The 24886-nt window shown below is 41.0% G+C and overlaps 2 protein-coding genes and 1 pseudogene across 17 annotated transcripts in view; all 3 read right to left on the bottom strand.

Annotated features, from left to right (window-relative positions):
• Nucleotides 1-15499, bottom strand: part of LOC131250798 (disease resistance protein RGA2-like) — a 175491-nt gene extending 159992 nt beyond the window's left edge. The window contains exons 1-2 of one of the 3 annotated variants that reach the window (XM_058251118.1): nt 12523-15498; nt 8559-8582 (exon numbers count right to left, since the gene is read on the bottom strand). In XM_058251118.1, the coding sequence (XP_058107101.1) occupies nt 8559-8582; nt 12523-14895 (2397 nt within the window). In that variant the 5' untranslated portion in view covers nt 14896-15498. Of the gene's footprint in view, nt 1-8558; nt 8583-12514 lie in introns of all 3 variants that reach the window. The other 2 variants (XM_058251117.1, XM_058251119.1) reach the window with 2 other exon arrangements.
• On the bottom strand, nt 5286-6562 carry LOC131251849 (scarecrow-like protein 3; annotated as a pseudogene).
• Nucleotides 15500-18895: 3396 nt separating the features above from the next.
• LOC131250804 (uncharacterized) overlaps nt 18896-24886 on the bottom strand; it is a 31003-nt gene continuing 25012 nt past the window's right edge. For 3 of the 14 annotated variants that reach the window (XM_058251134.1, XM_058251132.1, XM_058251130.1), the window contains exons 2-4: nt 22752-22804; nt 20749-21791; nt 18896-19394 (exon numbers count right to left, since the gene is read on the bottom strand). In XM_058251134.1, the coding sequence (XP_058107117.1) occupies nt 20749-21771 (1023 nt within the window). In that variant the 5' untranslated portion in view covers nt 21772-21791; nt 22752-22804 and the 3' untranslated portion in view covers nt 18896-19394. Of the gene's footprint in view, nt 19395-20748; nt 21792-22751; nt 23809-24886 lie in introns of those variants that run through there. The other 11 variants (XM_058251131.1, XM_058251129.1, XM_058251136.1 and 8 more) reach the window with 9 other exon arrangements.

Here is a 24886-nt window from a genome sequence, read left to right on the forward strand (position 1 = left end):
TCCTTGCTCCAGCGTCGGCTGCCGCATTTGGACCATGGTTAATGTCATTAGTAGTCATTGCCATGACTGTGAAATGGACAGGGGAGAAAGTTATATTGGGAGAAAGAGAAAAGGAAAGAGAGATAAGGAGAAAGAGAATTTGAGAGAGGGAATTGAATGAGAAAGGGGATAGATTAAGAGGAGAGAGAAAAATGAGAGTTTTGTAATGGTTATCCATTCCATGGTACTTTTTTGGGGGGAAGAAAAAAATGGATGTTTGATATTCAATTTCATATGACAAAGTGGTTATTTTCTATACAATTCATAGCCAATGCTCGTAACTCATGCATTCTATGATGATTTCTACATGTTACAATGAGCTTTAGGATAAATTGTTTTCTTATAATTTATTTTAGGAAAGTATTATGTTATCGAATCTGGGTAAAATATAAATGAATATCTGGCATCGTATAAAGGAGAGTGTTATCATTTAAATGACTATAAGTGACAAGTATCCCAAACAACAAGAGAGCATTTCGACTACACTCTATGATGCAGCACAATTAACCACTTACTTTAAAAGCTTGAACTGTTAGAATATGGCGAATTAATCCCTTTATCTCATAGCCCAGGCCCCACATCTCATGGGTTTAGGACCTCGGCCGAACCCCCTTCGTGGGCCCCAAATCACATGGGCCGCCCACCCCGAGTGTGTCCCCGCATCCCACGGGCTACCCCACTCGAGCCCGGTGTGACATGCGCATTAATCACCCCTGGTGAGGAGTCTCAAACACGAGACCTCCCTCGTGGGCCCCAAATCACATGGGTCACCCGCCCCAAGTGTGCCCCTGCATCTCACAGGCAACCCCACTCGAGCCCAGTGTGAAAATGCCCCCGCATTACTCTACTTCGTAATGTGATTAAGAGATGCTTCAAAGTATTGTAAAGCGCGCTTCCCGAACTTAAAATTGATGCCTCCTAATTTGCTAAAGAAACATATATATATATATATATATATATATATATATATATATATATATATATATAATGTGTGTGTGTGTGTATTCTAGTAACTTCATATGTGGTGTGCAATTTCATAAGGCATCAAATTCGAAAAGCTCTAATATTTGAGACAGCGGAGGAAGGATATGGTGGTTCCAAATGATGGCAATGGGGGTGCTAGTTGATCAACTTCAAATGTAGATGCACGTCAACAGCGGCAAAGATGGTTTTAATTCAAGGTGTAAACAAATGGAAGAACACCATGGATTGCTTTTTTAAAATTCATCCATACTTATGATGTTTTATTAAACTCTTAAATATGATTGTAAATACTTTAATTCGGTTTTGAATTAAAATTGAAGTTTGTATTCGGATTTATATTAAAGATTGATTATGGGGTTGGATTATATTTTTAAGTCATGTCAGGAATACTAACTAGTCCCAAATGTGCTTGTATTCATAACCGCATGAGGTTGTATTAATGAAATATTCCATGCTTTTTGCTACTGTTGTTGCAATTATTGAATTCCATCTTGATTGTATATTAGAAAATCAAGTAAAGTTAAAGAGATTACTTATGTGAGGTTAGAAGTCACACAAACTTTTCTACTTTTTGACGGGTATGTTGTTTACTAAACATACTTATGGGTTGAATAAGTAGAAATCAAGATCAGCTGCTTGAGGCATAAGTAGCTGAAGCAAAAAGACTTATGATCCAAACACATCCTAAGAGATCCCTTCAGAATCTTTATTAAATTAAGAAATCAAAGAATCAAGCTAAAATCACACAAAGTATCCATTTCTCTTAAAAATCTCTAAGCACAACTCAACATATGGGGCCCGCTGGATGGGCATGAGACCTGCCAATTGGGCTTTTGGGGCATAGGCATTTTCATAGCATGCTTCTTATGACCATACATGCTTGCATTAAGAGATTATATAGAAGATGGCATCTGAGGCTTAAAAAATTTCAAACTAGCTAAAGTTGGGGATCATGTCATGCCAATTACAGAATTGCTCACCGTCAATGAGAAGGGATGATTAAACATGAACACCAAAACATTAATCGACCAGTTACGGAAGTCTTGGTGCGGTGTAGGAATTCAACACCACCAGACGATGCTACTTGCAAGGTTCTCTATAAGGTTTAAGAGAGATTTCCCCAATTTCAACCTTGAGAGCAAGATCACTACCTAAAAGGATTGAAAATAGGTTCATTTCTACCATATCCATCTCCCCCAAAACTAGGTCACATCACCCCATTTTTGAGCTGTTTTGGACCAATTCAAGTATGAAGATGATGCAATAACAGTGGCCTGGTTCACAGAACATGGGCCCGTTGTGTAAACCCTAGACTCACAATGCACAAGTGTGTGACGCAGACCGTCCATAAGGTGGGCCCCACCATGCAAATGCCGTCGCCCCAAAATCAGGCCGCCGAACTGGTGTGGTGGTATCGTGTTACCGGAGAAATGGACGGCTGATAAACGCATCCAGCTGGTTTTGTAAAGCGTGGCCCACCAGATGAGCGTACCGGACCCACTTTTAAGCCAAGGTAACACGCGGTGGGGCCAACATTATATGGACGGTTCTGATTGTCCCATACGCATATCATTCGAACTGGTGGTCTGCAATGGAAGTTATTAAGAGAGAGAGAGAGAGAGAGAGGAAGGAAAATAGGATACAAGATCTGGGGTTGGGATCTTCAAATTTCGGCGATTTTCTGGCGTACCTTCCTCTTCTTTCACGGTGGAGAGCTGTTCTGACCTGAGGGAGGGTTAGAACGAGAGAGAGAGAGAGAGAGAGAGAAGCGGATTGCATGTGCGGTGCCTTCCGGTACACAGACATTCCGTACACCCTGGTGTCAGAATCAGCGTGGGTCCACAGAGATGACAGTAACAAATCCACTCCGTCCATCAGTTTTCTAAGACCATGATAGGACAGTAATCTAAAAATCAGACAGACTCAAAACTCATGTGGGCCATACCACACTAAACAGTGGGGATTGAATGTCCACCATTGGAAACTTTGTGGGGGCCGCGGAGGTTTTGTTTCAGACGATATTTGTGCCTATAGTTTATCTGGGTGGTAATAAACATATGAACGGTTTGGATGGGATATAAACACTATGGTCAGCTCCATGAAGGTTTTAACCGTGGACGTTTCTATTTTCACTTTCTCGTTTTGTCTGGACCACCTGAGTATTGTATCTTTCTGATTTGTAGATTGCGAAACTATTTTTGTCTTTAAAAACCGATGGACGGAGTGGATTTGTCACGAGAATCTTTGTGGGCCCCACACAGCTTCCGACAACACGAGTCACTCGGAATACAATACGCGTCTCGCTTACCAGCATCCGTGCAAATATACGTTTATTTTTAAATTCTGACATGTGAGGCCCTTATTCAGCTAATCTAGACCATTGAATTATCTAGGACCACTGTCGATCGGTCATACTCGAAAATATTTGTATGTTGGAAGAACCCAGGAACCAATATTTACTACCTTTCTCATTTGAATTTGGACCGTTGCTGTATTCCCCTTCTTAACCTTTGTTTGTGGGCCATGAATCTAAAGGTTAACATTGTTCTATCTTGTAAAAAAGAATCGGAGTTAGTACATCCACCGTTATAAGAAACAAACCAGTGGCTTCGATTTCCAAACCATGGGCCCACCCCGATATTTTAAAACCTATGTCTACCGTGCAACGATGTGGCCGAGCGTATGGTGTAAAATTCTTCGATGTTATCCTCTGACCGATCTCATCGTTCAAATAGAGGACCTGTTTGGAAAGCTGGATTAAATAGTATTGAATTTCTTTCGGAGAATTATCTGTCATCTAATTGTAATCTGGGATCAAATTTTCCTTTCGAAAAGCGTCTGAATTGTAATCTATGTATTAGAATTATCTCAACTGTTGTATGTGGTATGGCCCACCTTTAAGATGGGTCGGATGTTCTCCGCATGATGGCATGAATGATTAGACGATCAGTTTTTTTTTTTTTTTTTGGCTATTTCCCATCTGAATTATGTAAAACTACTTTCTTTAAAAGCTTAAGGTGTCAGATAACAACGTATCAATGTATATTGAAGGGTCGCTTGGCACCGTGGACTGGAGGGAATTCGAGATGATTTCAAATTCGCTTGCCGTTTGACTGCATAAAGTAATTGGGGTTTTCAAATTCAAGGGGTTTCCATCTTCTTTGATGGGGTTTGCAATCTACCGTAAGAGCTTGGATTACACCTAAAATCATTTCAATATTTGCAAGTGTAACATGTGTGTTATTGTACACTATTATTCTATTTGGCACATGATCCATTAATGATGATCAACACCATCCAAACATTGTCCATGTAAATCAACACCGTTCAAATATTGTTCAGCACTGTCCAAACATTGTCCATGTAAATAAACGATTAAAAATCGTTGCTTAGTCACTTAGACATGATCTTGTGCTTGTGGCCCATTCGAAACTTGAAATTTCATCATTTTCGGGCAAAGCATATATTTCAGCGGGCTTATCACAACCATTGCATCGAAAATTATCTCTCTCTAATTATAGATATTAAAGATGATTTAGTAATTAAATTCAAATCCTTGTAAATATATCATGGATAGGTACTTTTGAATTAAAGTTGATTCACACTCCATAGTGCTAAACACACAGAGAGGATTGCAAATCTAGGGGTTTCTAATCCTAAGGTTCCAAATCCAGGGGGTTACAAATCCATGCTCCCAAACAGGCCCTAAGAGACTTCAATAAATTCATCCATTTTGCCCAATCTCATTTAAGGGAATGATTCCAAAAAATGAGGCAATGCTAAACTCAAGTGGACCACACCACAACGAAACAGTGGGAATTAAATACTTATTGTTGAAAATTTCTACCAGGGTATCAAAGGTTTTGGATGAGTTGTTGTTATTTGTGTCTTTCCTTCAGCAAGGTCTTGGATGACAAATAAACATTACAATGAACCTTAAGAAGTTTTAAATGGTGAATATTCAATCAACACCGTTTTCTTGTGGTGTGGCTTACTTGAGAATTAGATCCGCCTTATTTTTAGGCTCATGCTCTAAAATAAGCTGGCAAAAGGATGGATGGCGTGGATAGAACACATATATCACAATGGGCCCCACGGTCCTGCCACTACCTAACATGCAATAAGCCTCCGATGGCTCGTGACTCTCCCTTTGAGCCATCTGATGAGCGGTCTGGATCAATCAACGTGGGAGCAACTTGCTCAAGTTCAAAGCCCAATATGATCGACGATCATCTTAGTTATGTTAAAAGAGATTTGAGGGATTATATTATCCGCAATCCAAGGGTCTCCCTATGGGCCACCAGATGAACGGCCAGGATAGACTTTCGTTTTAAGCTTGTATTAGTGAGCCCATGCTTTGGTGTTTCGAAGGTGCATGTTACCATGGATGGACCATAAACTATCTCCTCCCCAAACAGCATCTTCTCAACCTTCATCCGATCAACCGATGTCCTCGACACCATGGATTCCAAGCAATCGAATAGGGCAGCGTAGAAGTACAAAGCCTCTAGTAGCCTCTCCATCACTGTTGATCCATTATGATTTGATTCCTGCTTGGCCACCACCATGACCTTTGGGGATAGGCTCCACAGCGATGCGAGGAAACTCTCCATCCTTGCTGAGAATGGTGATGATGAGGCCGAGTCAGGGCTCGGGCTGTGGCCGTTGATCAAATCTTTCTCAAGCAGTTCGCCCAACGTGCTCTGGTTCATCTGAAGGACTCTTTGCAGGTGGGCTGCGCTTGGGTTCTTGGCCGACGGCGGGGTTTTACGTTGGGTTTCGTCATCTGAAGCCATCAACAGATGCAACTGGAGGACAGAGCTGATTGCAAGCGCTTCACCCGTCTTGACACACAGCCTTTCCAGATCAAGATTCTCTAATTTGCTCACGATGGGATTGAACTGAAATGGGATGTCCAACTTCTCAGGCGGGCCCTCTGGCCGCGCATTCAACGTTTGGATGAGCACAATCCAATGAGCCGGCTCAGCCGCATTGAGATCGATGATGTGGACCATCTTCTCCCCTTCCATGGCATCTATGATCGCCTGGTTGGACACCACGTACGCAAGCTTGGCAAAGATCGAAGAAGAGCCGGCGGATGAGGATCTATTCTGAGATGGAAGAGATCCTTGTCGAATTGAGGGCCTTGTAGAGGCCAGGCCATGACTTGAGGATGCGGCCTGCGAGGGCATCAGTGAAGTAGGCCGCCATCCGCTGCATGGAATCACCATCAGGGGAGGCAAGAAGGGAAATCTGCTCGAGGCAGATATTTGCATTCTCAAGGCTGCCGGCAGCAACATGGTTGGCGGAAGCGAGGAGGAGCTGGATCAAGCACAATCCGCGCTCCTCCGATTTGAGCTCACGGAGCCATGGATAGGGAGATCCTAAGCTTGGGGAGATTGACATGAGGGTGAAGAATTGCAAAGGCGACGAAGTTACAGAGGACGATCCATCATCTTGGACCATCCCTGCCATCAAAGAGGGTTGAGATGTCTCCGTTTTGGAATTAGGGGACCAGAGAATAGCTAAGAACAAACATTTCAGACTCCGGTCTTTGTTCATCAGGAATATCAACGCTTCAAGAAAGGCCCAACGGTCTGCCATGACACTGTCCGGGATCTTAAAAGATTTTTATGCTGAGCTTAGCCCAGGCGTATTTGTACTTACAGTCCAACCTCAATCACAGATTTCTGACCGGAACATCAAACAGGCAAAGGTCTGCTACTAAATTTAAAAATCTAACGGCGAAGGTGAATGCTTTTTGGCGCCAACTTTGGCACGTGGTAATTTGTCACACATGTGATACATTAAAGTCGCTCACCAGTTGGCCCCTGCATATGTGCATGTCTCTCTCTTTATAAAAGGTTCTATGCAGTCTAGCTCATGGGAACTTCCCATGAGGTCGAGCTTTGTGGGACACACCGTTATGCGTGTCGAACATCAACAGTTCAACACCATGCATTTGATGTGTCCCCTTTAAATGATGGGATATCTAAAAAATCAGCTGTATAAGGAAGTTAGGGTCATATCATCTAAAATAATGTAAAGACATGCCTAAAACATATAAAAGCACTTGGTGGGGCTCACCTAAAATTTGGATGCGTCTGAAACTTAGTCTGACCCCTCTTACAAGTGGAACATACATAATGGATGGCCTAGATTTGTTAACCACACCTCGGTGGGCCCAAAACATGATTATGAATGTTTTAATGGGAAGATAACCCCTTTCAACTTTTGTATGTGGTGTGGCCCACAAAAGTCATGGATTGACTTGATTTTTAAGCAAGAGCCCCACCATGGAATGTTGTATCTGACTAATGGGGTAGATGTTTGTCACGCATAACAGTGGGGCCCACACAGCTCGCATACCTACCTGAATTCTATATACGACTTATTTTTGAGATATCCCATAACCTAAAGAGTAGGTTGTTCACGAGTCAAGCTAGCTCGAAAAGCTCGCTCGAGTCAACTTGGATTGACTCGGCCTGAATGGCCGATTCAAGTCGAGCCAAGCTAATCATTTGAAGCTCGAGTTGAGTTCAAGCCAAGTTCGACTAGGGGGGCATTTCAACTTGAACTCGACCCGACTCGAAGCTCGAGCTCGAGCTTGACTCAACTCGATTAATAAATATATTAAATATTATATATATATATATATATATATATATATATATATATATATATATTATATTAATATAAGTTTTAAATTTAAACTTAAAAATAAAAAAATAAAAAACAAATCCTAGAGTCTCTATCCGACTGCACGCACCCCTTTCCCTTTGCCTTTCTTCTCTTTCTCTACCCACTGCTAGCCGCACGCCCACCCCGACCATCACCACCAGTTTTCATTTCAGCTCCACAATAGTATGATTTCAATCTCTTGAGATCTACTTTTTAGGCGAGAAACCTAAAAAATTCGAAATGGGTTCTTCTCAGATTTGTTAGAGCTTTAAGGAAATCCAATAATCTGATTGGCTAGAGTTCTTTACTTGGATTTCTAATCTGTGTTCTGCTCTGTTTCTTTTCTAATATTTGGATTTCTATTGGTGGAAGAAGATCAAGAACAGATCGATTATTATAGGTTTCCTCATTCGATTCGAAGCTTTGTTTGGTCTTTTCATTGGGTTTTGCTTTGATTCTCTTAAGATTTTTGAATTTTTCATCAATGGAGGAGGATCAAGAATAAAATCCATTACTCTCTCACCCAACAAGCTCGAGCTCGACTCGAGGTAGACTCGACTCGACTCAAACCACTAGCTCGACTCGAACTTGACTCGACAGCTTTGGCAAACAAGCCAAGCTTCAATGTTGAGCTCGAGGCCAAGTTCGAGCTTGAGCACGAACTCAAGTACATCTTGGACAAGCCAAGCCAAGCCAAGCTTGGCCCACCTCGACTCGACTCTGCTCGATGCCCACCTCTACTAAAGAGGACCGATCAAATGCATGGTGTTGATGTTCGACACGCATCATAGTGGGGCCCACAAACCCTACTTAATACAAAACAAGAGTTTCACATTGACTAGATTGGAGAAAACCGGATCCTCTGTCCACTTGGGAAGCTTGGAACCTTCGTATCTCTGTATTTCCAACTTTTTCAAGTTTGTGTGGGGCCTGAGGATCTCAACAGGCCGAGCCTAGGGTAGGTCTCAGCCGGATTTTGAACTGTTTCAAGCCGGGCCTATTCAAAATTCTGATTTTTTTAGGCCCAAGCCTAGCCCATTGACACCCTAACGACACATATGCAAAGGTGCACTCAGTTTATAGGATGCTAACAACAATAAAGATCCTCTACCAAGTGTAGGATCCTTTTTAATTCTAGCATTCCATATTCATTGATGTTCTTAATATACAAGTTTCATGGGCTTTGCATATAAAAGTTATTCTAAAAGTCCATCTATATATTATGTAGTCCACAATTTATAAAACAAATCAAACCTATGCTAAAAATATTGTAAGGTATCCATTTCATTCAAACACTGTGAGGGTGTACTCTATTGCAAAGATTGCCGGTCATTTCATCGAGTTGGGGATGCCATTTGAAATAATGTTTAAAATCACATGGAAGGAAAGCTGAAGTATTATTGGATTCATGTACACATGTTCAAAAATTCCAAACCAAAGATATAACTCATAGGCATTATTGGACAGCGTTAACCGTTCAAATAATATTGGTTTCACACGAACACCAACCCAAATCATGTAGGTCGCTCAGTCTGATGAGTGAATGAGCCAGATTTTATTTCCGATTATTATAAAGGAATAGAGGCAAAAGATCAAAAGATTGTATTCTAAGATATTTTACCTATCGCCCATTTAAGGAGAGGCCCATCAAGCAAACAGCTCAGATCGTTGATAGATAACCCCAAATTCATTTAAAGATGAGTTTGGATGTATAATATTATTGAAATATTTTGGATAACTCCATAGAAAGAATTAATAGGCAGGTCCACACATCAGGTAGGACCGACTTACTCATGTTACTGGCCATAAAGGCATGAAAATCAACTGCTATGATCTCTGAATCCAAAAGATTTTTTGGGAAGCCCTCCATCAACAGTGGATCCTACTTTTTTAAAGACTGGAAAAGATTCAAGAAAGGCACAACAGTCTAACATGACATTGTCCAGGATACTATGCTGGTTTGAGCCGAGACCCATTTGTACCAACGGTCCAGGCTCAATCACGAATTTCAGGGCTGATCATCAAATGGTCCAGACTCGGTTATTAAATTGATATATTCAACATGAGGGTGAATGTTAAGTGGATTCAAACAAGTGCACAACGAACTTCAACGTTGTGGTGAATTTATCACACGTGTAATATTTCAAGCTGCTCACAAGGTGGCCCCTGCACGTGTATATGTCTGGAATGAATCTGTCACACGTGTACAAAATAAATGGACAACAGATAAGAGAAAGTGACCAACCATCTAATATACAAATGGCCCATGTCATGATCTTATATAACTAGACAGCCCATCCATTTGGGACATCCATTTGTGGACTGCTTATTTGGTTCAGCGCACATTTCATGAGCTGGGCATGCAAATTTGATGTAGAATAGGTCGTCGATTCGATCATGGCATTCATGGACCAAAGAAAATAAGCCAAGAAGGATCGACAACAATCAGCCTAGTTCGACCGGTTGACCAATTGGGTTGACAGGTTAAAATTCCGCCAGAATTACCGAAAATTCCAGAATTGTTGCTTGATGTTTTCTGTCTGTTTGGTATGTCGACTGATCTGATTGGCCGGTCGACAGATCGGGTCAACAGGTTGAAATTCACCGAATTTTCAGTTTTATTCTTTGGATATTTTTGGGTTGTTTCGACTGATCAGTTCATCCGGTCGACAATAGATCAACGGGCGACAGAATTTGCACATTTTTAGAGTTTGTTTCCTTGATTGAATAGGACTCTTTCACTTATGATTTTTGGACTTGTTTAGGCATATTTAAGGCATGTTAAACTCATTTTTATCATCATTCAATCAATTAAACTTCTTACAAATTTATTTCTTTCTTGTGGATTTGAGAGTTTTCTGCCTTGTGGATTTAAGGTGTTTATCGATCCTGGAGACACTAATCAACCTCATCACCTCTTTCTCTGCATCAAAATTTCATGCCAATGTGACAAATATTAACGATTCGTTCAGCGGCCTTTAATATATACAGTCAAGATAGTTTAAACAAAAATAGGTCAAATCAACAATTCACTTGGGTCCTTGCTCTTGCTCGGGTGGTAGACTCTTAGGAGTTTCAACACCTGGTTGAGGGTTTGAGTACCCATAGGTGGTGAAATCCGACTACAGCGTGAGTGTGTGGCGGTGTGTGTGCGTGTGTAAAAAAAAAAAAAACAATTCACTTCATTTTTTAAGGCAATTGTTACCATCCTATCCATGGATTGGAAAAGGGTTGCAAAAAAAAAAAAAAAAAAGCTGCATTAAAGGTGGATCGGATCATCTAATCCATGTGATTTTTGCATAGTAGTCAATGGAATGTGTTTTGGACTTGATGAACAGTTCAGATCAATCGATTTGACTGTCCAAGAAAACCAATGCTACTAGGAGCAATATAACGTATAATCCTCTTACAGAACAGGAGAATTCTTCCCATGATATTTGATGTGGTTGAAGGGATGACGAAGTCTTTAAAGCACTTGATAGACGGTCAATACCATAAAATCAGCCCAATGATAGACGGTCAATACCATAAAATCAGCCCAATAATAATGTCTTAGGTAACCAAAAAAACACATGATTTTTTAGGGCACCCTCAATCTGTAGTGGATCCTACTTTGTTTAGGAAAGGCCCACCAGTCTGCCGGCACACTGTCCAGGCTCAATCACAAATTTCAGGCTCCATCATCAAACGGGTGTATAAGACTCGATGAAGGGAAAATACAAATAAATGGACGGTTAAGATAAACTGATAAACTATCTAATATACATGTGGCCCATCTATTTCATGATCTTATATAACTAATCTTTGAGGAAAAAAAAAAAAAGAAGCAACTGTACAGTCATGGTCACATGATCTTTAGTATTTGTGTGTGCGCGCGCGCATGTGACGGTGAATGATGCAGCATAAGCTTTATTAATAAAACAGAAAAATTACATAAGATGGAGGGGGGCAAGAACCTGACCTCCAGAACAAATAAAAAGGCAATAAACATCCGATGAACATCCTTTCACTTAAATAATAATAATAATTTTTAAAAAAAGTAGAGCAGTTACACACACAGCAACAACACAGTTTGGGGAAAGAGAAGCAAGTGAAAAGCTATCGTTGATTTCTCTCTCCAACTCCTCAATCAAATGTGATATTGGGGATGTGGGCAATCTTGTAGCGATCTTCTCCTCCTTCTCGGCAGCGTTCTTCTAAGACTGGACAGTTCCGGATTTCTAATTTTTGAAGCATGGTGAGGTGTTGCAACTCCTCTGGTAGAGACCTTAAATTATTACAAGAACAGATATCCAGAGTTCGGAGGGCTTTGAGTTGTCCCAACCAACCACATGGGAACGATGTCAGCTCTCGATTAGGACCAATCCCCAAATGGTTAAGGTTGGGGAGGACGGGGAAGGGCACACCGGATGACATTCCGACATCACTTGCTTCTAACTTCAGCATCTGGAGTTGCGGTGGAAGGTTCCTGGGCAACGCCTTTAGCTCTGGGCAGTCATGTATTCGTAATTCCCGGAGTGATGGCATAACCACTCCATCATCTCCACCTCTCAATTCCCACTCTTCCCAATTTGGCATTACATAGAATTCGAGGGTCTCGAGTTTTGGGAATGACACAACACCACCACCACTTCCATCATTATTATCATCCCCACTAAACTCACCACCCACCTTTCTCACCTCACACATATCCCAAATTTCAAGGTATTTAAGGGATGGTAGTTTCCCAAGACCAGGCAGTTGTTTACACTTGTTACAAGACCGGAGGATAACCTTGACTAGATTGGAGAAAACTGGATCCTCTGTCCACTTGGGAACCTTGGAACCTCCGTATCTCAGTATTACCAACTCTTTCAAGTTTGTGTGGGGCTGCAGGATTTCAAGCACCTCCTCTGTTCTCTTCTGCTCATCATCACCCGATGATTCATCTTCCCTGGCGTTGTAATAGAAGGTTAGAGAATGAAGGTACTGCTTCTTATTTAGTTCTGCCTCTCTAGCTTCGTCTCTGCTCCTCACATTTTCCAAGACAGTAATTAGAAGACTTCCTTGAAGATGATTGAGGTGTTTCAGTTCTCCCCATTTACATCCTTCATCGTCACCCCCCACTATGAACTTTCTTAATGTCTGAAGGCTACTTAGTTTCCCTATGCCCTGCGGTAAGTACTTCAACTCACGAGTGTATTCTAGTTCTACATGTCTCAAGCTAATCATTTTCCCCATCCCTCTAGGAAGTTTTTTAAGCCTACGACACCAATTGAGTTTCAAGGTCTGTAAATTTCTACAATTACTCACCTCCTCTGGCAACTCCTCTATCTCTGTCTCTGATAAATCAAGATATCTCAAGTGCTTCAATTTTCCAACTGTTCGAGGCAGTTTCTGAATGCTAGTGTTGTAATTCAAGTCCAATGCCCTGAGGTGCCTGAGATGATGAAATAAATTGTTTGGCACCTTTCTTGAGTCGTGTAGCAACAACGTCCGCAACTTTTGTGCCTTATACAAGGTGGCCCAATCTCTGTCACCTGCGCCATCACTGTCAACTTCCTCATCACTGTCACCTGCGTCATCACTGTCAATTAAAAACAAATGGCGGAGATTATTTAGGTTCAATGAGGATTGCTTTCTCATCTCCACCACTGAACACTCACTTCCTGCAACAGATTGTGCAAGATCATGAACTAAATCATGCATCTTGTACTTCTGCACATAGTGGAGTTCTGCATCTTGGAGCAACGAGCGTCTTAGTAAATCATCGAAATATAGCCCACCAATTTCCTCCATATCTCTGCTTCTATCGGAGCGGATGAAACCTTGTGCCACCCATAACTTGACTATCATATCCTTCTCTATCTCCCAATCTTTCGGAAAGACGGAGAAATATGCAAAGCATTGCTTCAAAGCAGGAGGCAAGTCATAGTAGCTGAGTAACAAAGCTGGTAAAATGCCTTGTAAGACATCATGTGAATTCCATACATCGCTTTCCAAGATGAGCTCCCACTCCCTTCTCGTCCTTCTCGAGCCCAAGGCACTCCCTATTGTCTTTGCTGCGAGAGGCACCCCTCCACATTTCTTTACAATTTCCTTTCCAATCACATCCAACTCTGAACGCTCTTCTGCACTCCGATGCTCAAGCGCTCCATGGCTGAACAATAACCAGCAATCGTCAAAGGATAAGCTCGCCAGTTTATGTATGCGACCCCTTCCCATCGCCCGTGCAACATCTTCACTGCGAGTGGTTACAATGATTCGACTCCCCCGTGCACCTTCTTGGTAGGGAGGTATCAGCTTGTCCCACATCTCATTGTTAGTGCTCCAAACATCATCAAGCACAAGTAAGAATCGCTTTGAGTGCAACATACGACGGAGGTGATCCTGCAATGGGGCCAAGTCTAATGACTCGCAACCAGTCCCAGTTGCAGATTCTATGCTTGATTTTGTAATCCGTTTCACGTCAAAATCTTCAGATACACACACCCACATTCTCGTATCAAAATGCTTCTTCACTTCCTCATCATTGTAGGCGAGCTGAGCAAGGGTGGTTTTGCCCAAGCCCCCCATTCCAACGATTGAAATGACAGCATACACCTTCTCCACCTCTCCACTACTCTCCCCCAGCAGGAATTCTAGAATTTTATTTTTTTCATCTTCTCTACCTACAATTGACAGTCGATTGGGTAGGGAGCCAGTCTCTCGCTCTCTGATCTCTCCCCGCCTCACTTCACTATCCACCCTCTCCCCACTATCAACTCTAAGACGCAATTGGTTCTTATCTTTTTCAATATCATCTAATCTACCCCTCACCTCCGTTATCGCACTCCCAATTTTGTGGCGTAACACGACATGATTGAAACAGTTAACAGACGACAGGAAGCTTCTTACCTTCTTCTTGCTGAAACAGGACCTACTATCTTCATCAGGTGCTTGTGATTTGAGAGTTTCCGTCATCCATTCATCTAGTATGTCATCCACATCGTAGGCCACGTCTTTGAGCCTCTCCAACCAGTTCTTCACTTCATCGTCCTTCAGTCGCCGAGTTTCAGCATCTTTAAGCACAGCTTGGATCGAGGTGAACGTACTGGAAAGCTTTTTGATCTCGTTGGTGACACCCTCCAACAAAACCACCTCATCTTTAACAACTTTGGCCAAATTTTCTATGGCAAGTGAAACCAGTGAATCAACGATCGAATCAACCATGTTTTCTGCTTTTGGTGGTGATGGAAATAAGGGAGGAATTTGAGTTCAAAGAGGTGTAAATATAGGAAATGGGAAGGACTTTGAAGGTATAGAAGAGAGAGAGAGAGAGAGAGAGAGAGAGAGAGAGAGAGAGAGAGAGATGCAAATGTAGAGAAGGAAAGAAGGGAGGAATTTGAAATAATTTGAAATAGGAAATGGGAAGGACTCTGAAGATATGGTAGAGAGAGGGAGAGAATTGTTTTGGTATGTAGATGGGAAGAAGGGAGGAATTTGAGTTCAAATAGGTATGGAAGTAGGAAATGGGAAGGACTCTGAAGATATGGAAGAGAGAGAGAAGGAGAGAGTAGTGAAAGATGCAAATGAAGAGAAGAAAAGAAGAGGAGAGTTTAGGATGCAACTGCAGAGAATGAGGTTAGCTCTGGAAGGCATGCTATGGCTTACCAACCAAAAATCAGACATATCCAGGCATCCAATCGGTACCTTATAAAATTGACGGTCCAGATTGTTCGCACATAAATAAGTCGAACTAACAATCTGAGTCATTCATTTGTTAGAGTCCATCATGGATCGTTTATTGTTTTGAAGAACCCTTTTTATCAGGCGATCCTATCCATTCCATCTGCTGCTTGGTAAATAAACGGCACTGTAAGAGAAGGAAAACTTATGGAATACTTCAACCATCTGCTCAGTGTCAATTTTAATTGCAGCCCTTAAAACTAAGTTCTGGATCTAGTGAACGGTTCAGATTGATAGATTTGAATATCAAAATATCCCAATTCTGACATTAATCATGAATAAATCATACTACACATTCAAGAGCCGCCAGTACAGTGATAAGATGTAACGGGACCCACCAGAGGGGAAAGATGCGTATATGATGTGATAGAAATGGCATCCAACGCTACTTTTTTGAAAAGATATCCGACACATCGAATCTCGTGACTCACAGGCCATTCAAAATTCAGAAATCAACTTCATGCATTCACACTGATGGGCCCACTATCGATGTGCTTGTTAAGATAGGAAGCGGATTGCGTACTGAGTAAAATCTGTAGGCCCACCGTTATATATGTATTTTATCCACTCCGTCCATCCATTTTAACAGATAATTTTATTACATGAGCTCAAAAATGAATTATTTATAGAGATCAAGTGGACCACACCAAAGAAAACAGTATGAATTGGATGTCTACCATTGAAAAATTCTTGTAAGCCACGGAAGTTTTGGATCAAGTTGATATTTATGTTTTCCAAAAATCCACGTCTTTATGATCTTAAGAATAGATTGGATGACAAATAAACATCACTGTAGGCAATGGGAAGGTTTCAACAGTGGAAATAATTGTTCCTGCTGTTTCCTAAGTTATGGTCTACTTCAGTCTTGGATATGCTTTAATTTAATAAACCAAATACATTCACAGTAGGCCCAACTGAGTGGACTCATTGTGATAAGAGCTAACTAAGTAACTCAGTATGCAATCCAATTTCTTCGGGGGAGTTTACAACTGATGTATGATCATGTTGGCCACCAAAGCCTAAAAACGGATGGTTGAAACTAAGATGGATAGTGGGTCTGCCAGATTTTCATGTGTTACTTTCGTCACGTTGCGTCTCCATTAGATGACTGCCATCGGTTTGCCCAGACTACTCTTAGTGGGCACCTTGGTAGTGTTTTATGGAGAATGGGACCTTTCCCCATGCAACGTTCAAAAATTATCAATCTTGACCGCCAATAAGGTCACAGCACGTAAATAGTCCACAACAAAAATTCACAACCGGAAAAGCAGCCTTCTCCTTTTCTATTAATGACATGCAAGAGGACAATTGTGATCATGTACGATAAAAGAAAGTCCAGCAATCAGTATGAAAAATCCTTGAAAAAATCCATTCGAGGTTCCGTAGCTCAAGTGGTAGACTGAGTGAAGGATACCTCGTTTCAACACTGAGGTCTTTGTATCGATTCCAACAAGCTAACAAAATAAATAAATAAATAAAAAGTCCAACCTTTCAAAGGTAAGGATCCACCCAGACCGGTACATTATAAGTCACTCATCCATGAGCCGTTGGTAAACCACCTCATCAATAGCTCGGATGGCAAATGCATGTAACACCTTAGCCCATACAATTCTGATGTAGAGCGGGTCGCAAACAGTTTCATGGCTAAGATGGCTCAGAAAAGGCCCAGTCAACGACAGAAGTGATCCGGACCGTTAGACCTTAAATCAAGTGTATCTTACAATCCGGAATGAGTTATCGGAGGTAAAAGATATGATTTTGAGGTACAACAATCTACTTTAGCCACCCAACCTGGCTATGTCGAGTTGCATAAGCCGGATTTGTGAAATACCCACAGATCAACAGTCGTTTCTCTCTTTCAATTTCGTTTTAACTATAAATAATAGATTTTAGTTTGATTATAACTCTTCATCGGTGAAGCCGAATAGCACACTTACTATTTTTGGCCGAAAACCTTGTGCACTAGTAGACATCACGTCAATTCTAAGAGTTTTAGTTATAGTTTGCTTCTGATTTCTCTCTCATTGCCTGGTATTTCATTCATCAATCAAATTTCGAATTTATTAGAATTTATTTTTATTTTCTTGCTTTCTTTCCTTGTGGATTCAAGAAGTCTCTGGGAGGAGTCCAGAGAAGTTCCATGGATTCGGAGTACCTATCCTTGAGGAAGACGGTGATCGACCTCATCACGTTCATCCCTGCGTCAAATTCAATGGATAGTCGGATTCGGAGTACCTATCCTTGAGGAAGACGGTGATCGACCTCATCACGTTCATCCCTGCGTCAAATTCAATGGATAGTAACCATGTCTATTGAGATGGACATTTCTCTCTTTTTAAAATTGTCATCAACAACCTCTCTAGCAGGCTACCGGATTTCAAGGGCAATTCGGCACCTACATTCGATGAGGATAGCTATGTGAGTAATCTGGGTCTTTGTGGACGACTGCTAGAAAGAAGTTGCTCATCCGAGGACCTGTCACCAACCCACCACGAGGGCGATGCTGATTCAGGAATTGCTGATAATCCTGCATTGTTCTACTCACGTATGGCACTGTCTCATGCATTAGCATTTTAAGGGTGTCACAGCTATTCTTTTCTTCAACAAGAGCTGGTGGCAAATGTGCATCACATCCATATTGATCCGTACAGCAATTGGATTTGTAAGAAGCATTCAAGAGCAACCACACCACTTTAGAAATTGTGCTTGTAAATCCATAATCCAAGGGTATACCAACCAACAAGGACTGTCCATCAAGTCAATTCAAAATCTAGAAAGGACACAAGCGCTCTCACCCAACATCCATTATGGTAGAAATATAGTTCAAAAACATGAAATTTTGGCTCAATTCAGATGTTCAGCCAGTTCTGGTTCACTCAAAGTCATGACCCAACTTAATTTTTAATAATTCGTAAATTTAAAAAGTTCCACCATTAGTATTTATACTTGAGATTTTAACACCAGTTCACCAGACAGCACGCTGATGCAATCCGTCCAAACACATTGCAGAGGTTTGAGGGTTCGAATTCCACTTTGAATCTCAATCTGGATGCTTCAATTTGAGTCAGTGTGAGTAATAGAGCCGAGTTGACTCGGCTGAGTTTCAAACCGAGTCAGCAAGTTTTACAACCATGATGCATAATACCCACCTTGCCATATGAAATCACAACCTTTGGTTTAGAGAATGATTCCAAACTGCAAGGAGCAATTCCCAAGCAGTTGTGTAATGGCTTCTCCAGACTCATGATTCAAGGGGGTAAAAAATGCAACCTTTTGTAGGGCTACTTGATCTACTAGAGTGACAAACAGAGTACAAAACACAAGGCAAGAGCATAACAAAGAACAAGATCTATATTTCAAAGTATTTCTTTTAACAAACCGAAATGCCACTGTCGAATTGCATTGTAACTTGAAAAATACAAGGGTCGGCCTCTTACCAAGCAAAGACCATATCACAACCACGGGAAAAGAGACCAAAACAAAATGAAATGAAAAAGAAACCGCACTTACCTCAAGGAGCATTTTGATGCGCAAGAAGGCTCCTTACAGAAAATGATAGAACCACATAATAGAATTACACAAGACAAAGTTCGGGGAATAGCTTTGAATTTAAGGTTATGGCCTTTTTCAGGTGAATCCAGCCCCCCAGAATGTTTTTGATTCCCACAAACTGGCCTACAAACAAAGCATATTACAGGTACCCTCCTTGCTTCCATTCCTACACATGTACAAGTTGGCAAATAACCATTCTTCTTTTTTAAATACATGAATCAAGTAATCACAGTTACCTGCATATAATCCTTTAATCAGACATGGACATCAGTGTTCCCATGGACATCATCATGTTGACCACACATGCACTTCAGATGGTCGGTCTCCCACCATGGATAGCCTACGTGGCAGAAATCGGCTTCTCATCAACCATGCATTCTTGGAAATTTAGACCATGGTTTCAACCTGCCTTTGCATCGATATTTGAGGATCTTTGATTTTGTGGATTTCACACAAGGTCAAAAGCTGAAATAGGTTAAAATCCAGTGGCCAAATAATGGAAGAAAACATGAAAAACAGACTCAAAACCATAAAGATCTATGCAGGACGCAGTAGGTCTGCATTCTTCCTACACTGAAAACAATCTCCTCAGCAATCTAAGCACATTATAAACACATGAGGAACTGCTGTAAGTGTGCACATACCTCCAAAATCCAGTTGCCGATGCATGCTTAGGATCCTTTCTAGTACATGCAACTGAAATGACATTCCATGCTTCTGAGATAAGCTTGAACTCTAGGAGTGGCAATGGGTCGGATCAGCCTGTTAGGGGTCAGGCTAAAAGGGTAGTGGTCAGGCTCAGGTTAGAAAATGTGGCCCGTTTAAGTAAATGGGTCAACCCCAGGTTGAACGCTACCCGACTTGGCCTGCCCATATAGCTTATGAATGGTTTAGGCCAGATGACCTGACTCAGCCCAAAACCTGAAATGAATTAATAGACAATAGCATATATCTGCTAATTGTGCAATGCTGTGCAGTCGTTTAGCCCCATATTCCATCATAAGACCAGAGTGTGGTCATGCTGGGTTGGCTTAAGTCAGTGAAGCCCAACCCAGTTACAATTTAATGGGTCTGGTAGGGTCAGGTTGGGCTTCGGCTTAATGAATTTTAAGTGGTTACCATCAGGCCATAGGGTAATTAACCATGGGTAGGGTTTGGGCTGGAATTCTTGGCCTGATTAGTAAATGGGCAGAGATTGGGTTGACCCCTACCAGACCCAAATATGGGAGACCTGATTGGAGATTACAACAACAACAGCATGCCAAAAATCCAAAACTATTTCAAATATTAACGGAAATTTCAATTCCTTCTAGAAGAATGTTTGAAACATTCTGCAAAGTCGGTGGCTTGCAATTGGACGTCTCTTACCTTAGATTGCAAGTACAATGCGAATTTCAGGGGACTTCAATAGAAAATGGCTATCATGGAAATGACATTAAATAATAATGAGGTGAACATGAGTTTATACAAGAAACAGTTCAAATGAAGCAAAGTTGGAACTTTTGATAGAAAATATACAATATTCCTGCATGAACATTAGTTCATTCAAGCAGAAAGATGTGCACAAGATACAGAACCCAGAATCTACACAAATCCAATAGAAATGAGTGGAAAAATAAAAAAGCACCGAAAGCATTTCAACGTGCATCATGGGTATTAGTAAGATGTGAGAGCATTCAAGGAATATAGGCGGAGAACTTTCATTAACTAGCATTAGTGGCAACAACAAAAACATTGATTTTTTTTATTTTTTTTTTTTCAATTTGGAAATGGAATGAAAAATACCTAATTCAGCATCCACGTTCCTTCCACAACACCTGTCCCTGTCCCTGTCCCTGCCCCTGCCCCCACTTTGCCACTGATAGCAAGCTCCTTAACACACTTGAATCTTTTGTTCGTACAACAAACATTGTCTCGCATGATGTTCAGATCATGGAACAAGATATCGGTCGAAGATAGAGCTAGCCCACTTCCAAAGTCGATGCAAACTCCTTTTGAAGAACACATTGGCTCTTGCCACATATCGGTACTAACCTGCTCGATTGGAGCATGGTTATGCCCTACAATTAAAGCGTCTTCTTTAGCCATCTCTTTGAGTTCTTCAGTTAACCTCATAATGCGTTCCATGGCAAATGCAAAAGTCAGTTCTGACTTCACCGCTGCATTTATAAACCTTTTGAAAAGACGTCTTAAGCCATTCTGCCGAACAAACTTTGACATTTCACAATCAAGCTCTGCGTCCGTCAAGATATGACAGTGTTTCTCAATGAACTTTGTCACAACCCATCTATTCTCCGCTTCCCTTCTAACCTCAAGCCTTGCAGGACAACCAATTCTAGTGATTGGTCTCGGAGCTCTCTTGCGGTCTGAATTCTCTAGAAACTTCCTTTCACTCTTCCCTTCTTTGGAACAAGACATAGCTCGGAAAACCATAACCTTCAACTTCTGGGATTTTTTTACTTGATTAAGGCATACGCTAAAGCCACATAGCTTGGCATATGCATTATAGAATTCTATGGCAGCCTCTTTTGATTCAAATTCCCTCCCAACATGCGGTTTGCTGTCATCAGGTGCTACCGGTATAACCTCCAATTCAGGTTCCACACCTATTTCAGCCCCAGTAAGATCTACAGACATAACATGTTCAATAGACGAAATTGGGTCTACAGATCCTACTACCAATGCGGGCTGTGCAAAGTCACCAGAACCTGTGGACTCTGGGCCAACAGCTGATTGAATCTGATCTTTCTTTGGACATGAAGTTAATGCCTCTGCTGTTGTTGAACCACTTTCCATGTCGCATTCCATGGTTGAAGCAAGTTACCTAACTAAGATTCCATAAAAGACATCATCACATAGGTTAGTTTGGCTTGATGTGTAGATTCACTTATACAAGACTAGATAGTTGAATAGCTATTCTTACACAACTGAAACACACACACACAAGTAAAAGATTTTCCAAATATATGTTACTGTTGATTTTTCATGTTGCTTTCTCGGTATAAGAGACCTCACACCATGAAAAATCAACGAACGCTCGTATATTCAGAAAAGTAAAACAATTTCCAAATATATGTCGCTGTTGATTTTTCATGTAACTTTCTGTGTAAGAGGCTTTACAGCATGAAAATCAATGAATGCTCATATATTCAGAAAAGAGATTTTGCCAGACGGTATTGAAAATTTGAAACCATTTGTTCAAGAATTGTATAAAGGACAATCCAAGGATTTAATGCCCACTTGCTACTGTGCATGTGGATCACATACTATATTTTGGGAGAGAAAATTGATTGAATGTCATCTCAACATAATGACACCTAAACTAGGGGACTAGACTATGTGCACATGTAAACCGTCAAATTGGTAAATTTATTCAATGTAATTTTAAAAAAGTTGCTAAGCCCCCACATGTGCATAAGGCTGCCCATCTACATGCCACCATGTATGCCAATGTGGCACATGGGTGTGAGATCCAAACCCACCTAACAGAGTTTGGATCCCTCATCCATGTGTCACATGAACACATTGGTGGCATGTAGATCATCATCATCATCATCATCATCAGAGCCTTATCCAGTTGGCTACATGAATCCTTGCAACAAGTCATGGCATAAGCTTGACACCGGCTGTCAACCCAACGCAACCCTTCTTTATCCTGGCTTAGGATCGGCAATGAGAGCACAAGACTCCCACAAGCACAATGTAATAGAATATTACATTGGTTGATTACAATCAACAAGTTATTTGGTGGCATGTAGATGGAGGCTTATAAGCGCATGTGAGCTTACCGAAATGTGTGATGGCCATTGCATGCACAACGACACCATAAGAATTTTTCATTCTGCAAGACGTTCGAAAGAACAAACAAGGCAAGTAAAAGAACAAGCCTTTTTTAAAAAAAAATGGTTGAGGATATTGGCTCAATGGTGCATGCTAGTTAGCATGTGCATGGTTGAGGATATTGGTTTGACAGCACACGTTATGATTATACAAGGTCCACAACAGTGCAGCTCAACGTGCCAACAGTTTGGATAGAGAAACAGTGAACTTCTCTTATTCTAGCCAATGGTGTATACGTGGTAAGTCCTTGTGTAAGCCACCGACACAGGTGTGTACGTGGTAAGTTCTTGTATAGGCCACCGACACGGGTGACCTCCGACAAGAGTGTATGCTTATATGGTTAGAGGTGAACCTGATTTAAAACCTCCAATAATAAATACCGGTACACTCAAGGAGAGTACATCCGCCGGGATTGTAGTAGGGAAAACGAACCACTATACATGCTTGTGTTTGAGATTGTCAATTGAGCACTTTTCTAATTATGCTTATATGATTGTTTAGTTGAATTATATGTATGCATGATTAGATGAATACTAGGATTGGAATAGTTAGCACATCCCACACACATATACACTATCGAATGAAAGACTAGTTTCTTATTGATTCATGCTTTGTCGTCTATGTGATTGGACCCATTTTGGCTTGGAAGCCTTAGTGTTAAATTGATTTACTTAGTTTAAAGTGGCATATTAGTTGAAGTAAGCAATCTTGTTTAAATTGGCATAATTTTTAAGTGGTCTAATTCAACAACCCCCCCCCCCCCCCCAAATAAAAAAATATCAGCGAAAGCGCAGCCATTACAAATATCTCAACATCCTCTCAATCTCCCTTCCTCCTCTTAATCAACTCCCTCTCTCAATCTCTCGGTCTAACTTTCTCTTCTCTTTATCTCACAACTATTGACACCAGCCATGGCCCAGATGTGGCAGTGGCAGCCGACACTAGAGCAAGGGGCAACCGTAACAATCTCTCTCTCTCCCAGCCACAATAGTGGCAACCCCTGCCACCCCTACCCTCTCTCTCTCTCTCTCTCTCTCTCTCTCTCTCTTGTAGTTCAAATGAAGGAGGGATGCACCTAATTCACATGTTGGAGGGATGCACCTATTGAAGGGCACTGATCTTCCCTTCAACAACTTAAGTAGGAATTTAAAAAGTATTTTTTTTTTTTTTCTTAAAGTCATAAATAATGTTAAGATATTCAATAACTTTTAAATAGAAATTTACCAAATTATTGACCGATAAGTAGATGATTTATTACTGTCAATAAAAAAATTTTAAAAAAGAAAAGAAAAAAAGAGTTACTTATCAAGGTGTATGCAAACAAGCTCTGAATATCTTCTAAGACAAGTCTCTCAAAAAACAAAATAGAAAACCACTAATGACTTAGTATCTTTTAGGGGCTTGTTTGAACATACATTGATACGTAACTTCTTTTGCTGACAACAACAAATCAGCTACTTATTTGTCAAAAGTTAATTTGGTAAACTCCCATTTAAAAGTTGTTCAATACCTTAACATTGCCTTGGCCTTAAGCCAAAAAACTTTGCATTTTGGTATTTTGCTTTAGTTGCCAAAGGAAAGACCGATGTCTCTCCAATTGGTGCCTCCCTCCTCCCATTGTTTGATTTTATTTTATTTTATTCTTTTTGTTAGAGTTATGATTTTGATTTGGGTTTTTTCATGTGGGTTTTAGGGAGAGGAAGGGATGAGAGAAAGAGGAGAATGAGAGATGGTGCAGCCGGCAATTGGGAGAAAAGGAGAGATTGTCGTGGCTAGCCCTTGCTCCAGCGTCGGCTGCCGCATCTGGACCACGGTTGACGTCGGCAGTAGTCACTGCCACGACTGTGAAATGTAGAGGGGAGAAAGTTTGTTTTTTTTGAAGATTCACGAGGATTATATTAAAACAAAATGGAAGAATAACAGGGAATTGAATGAGAAAGGGGAGAGATTAAGAGGAGAAAGGGAAAAATGAGAGTTTTGTAATGGTTATCCATTCCATGGTACTTTTTTGGGGGGAAGAAAAAATAGATGTTTAATCTTCGATTTCATATGACGGAGTGGTTATTTTGTATACAATTCATAG

Source organism: Magnolia sinica, chromosome 7, assembly GCF_029962835.1.
Source record: "Magnolia sinica isolate HGM2019 chromosome 7, MsV1, whole genome shotgun sequence".
Taxonomy (NCBI): Eukaryota; Viridiplantae; Streptophyta; class Magnoliopsida; order Magnoliales; family Magnoliaceae; genus Magnolia; species Magnolia sinica.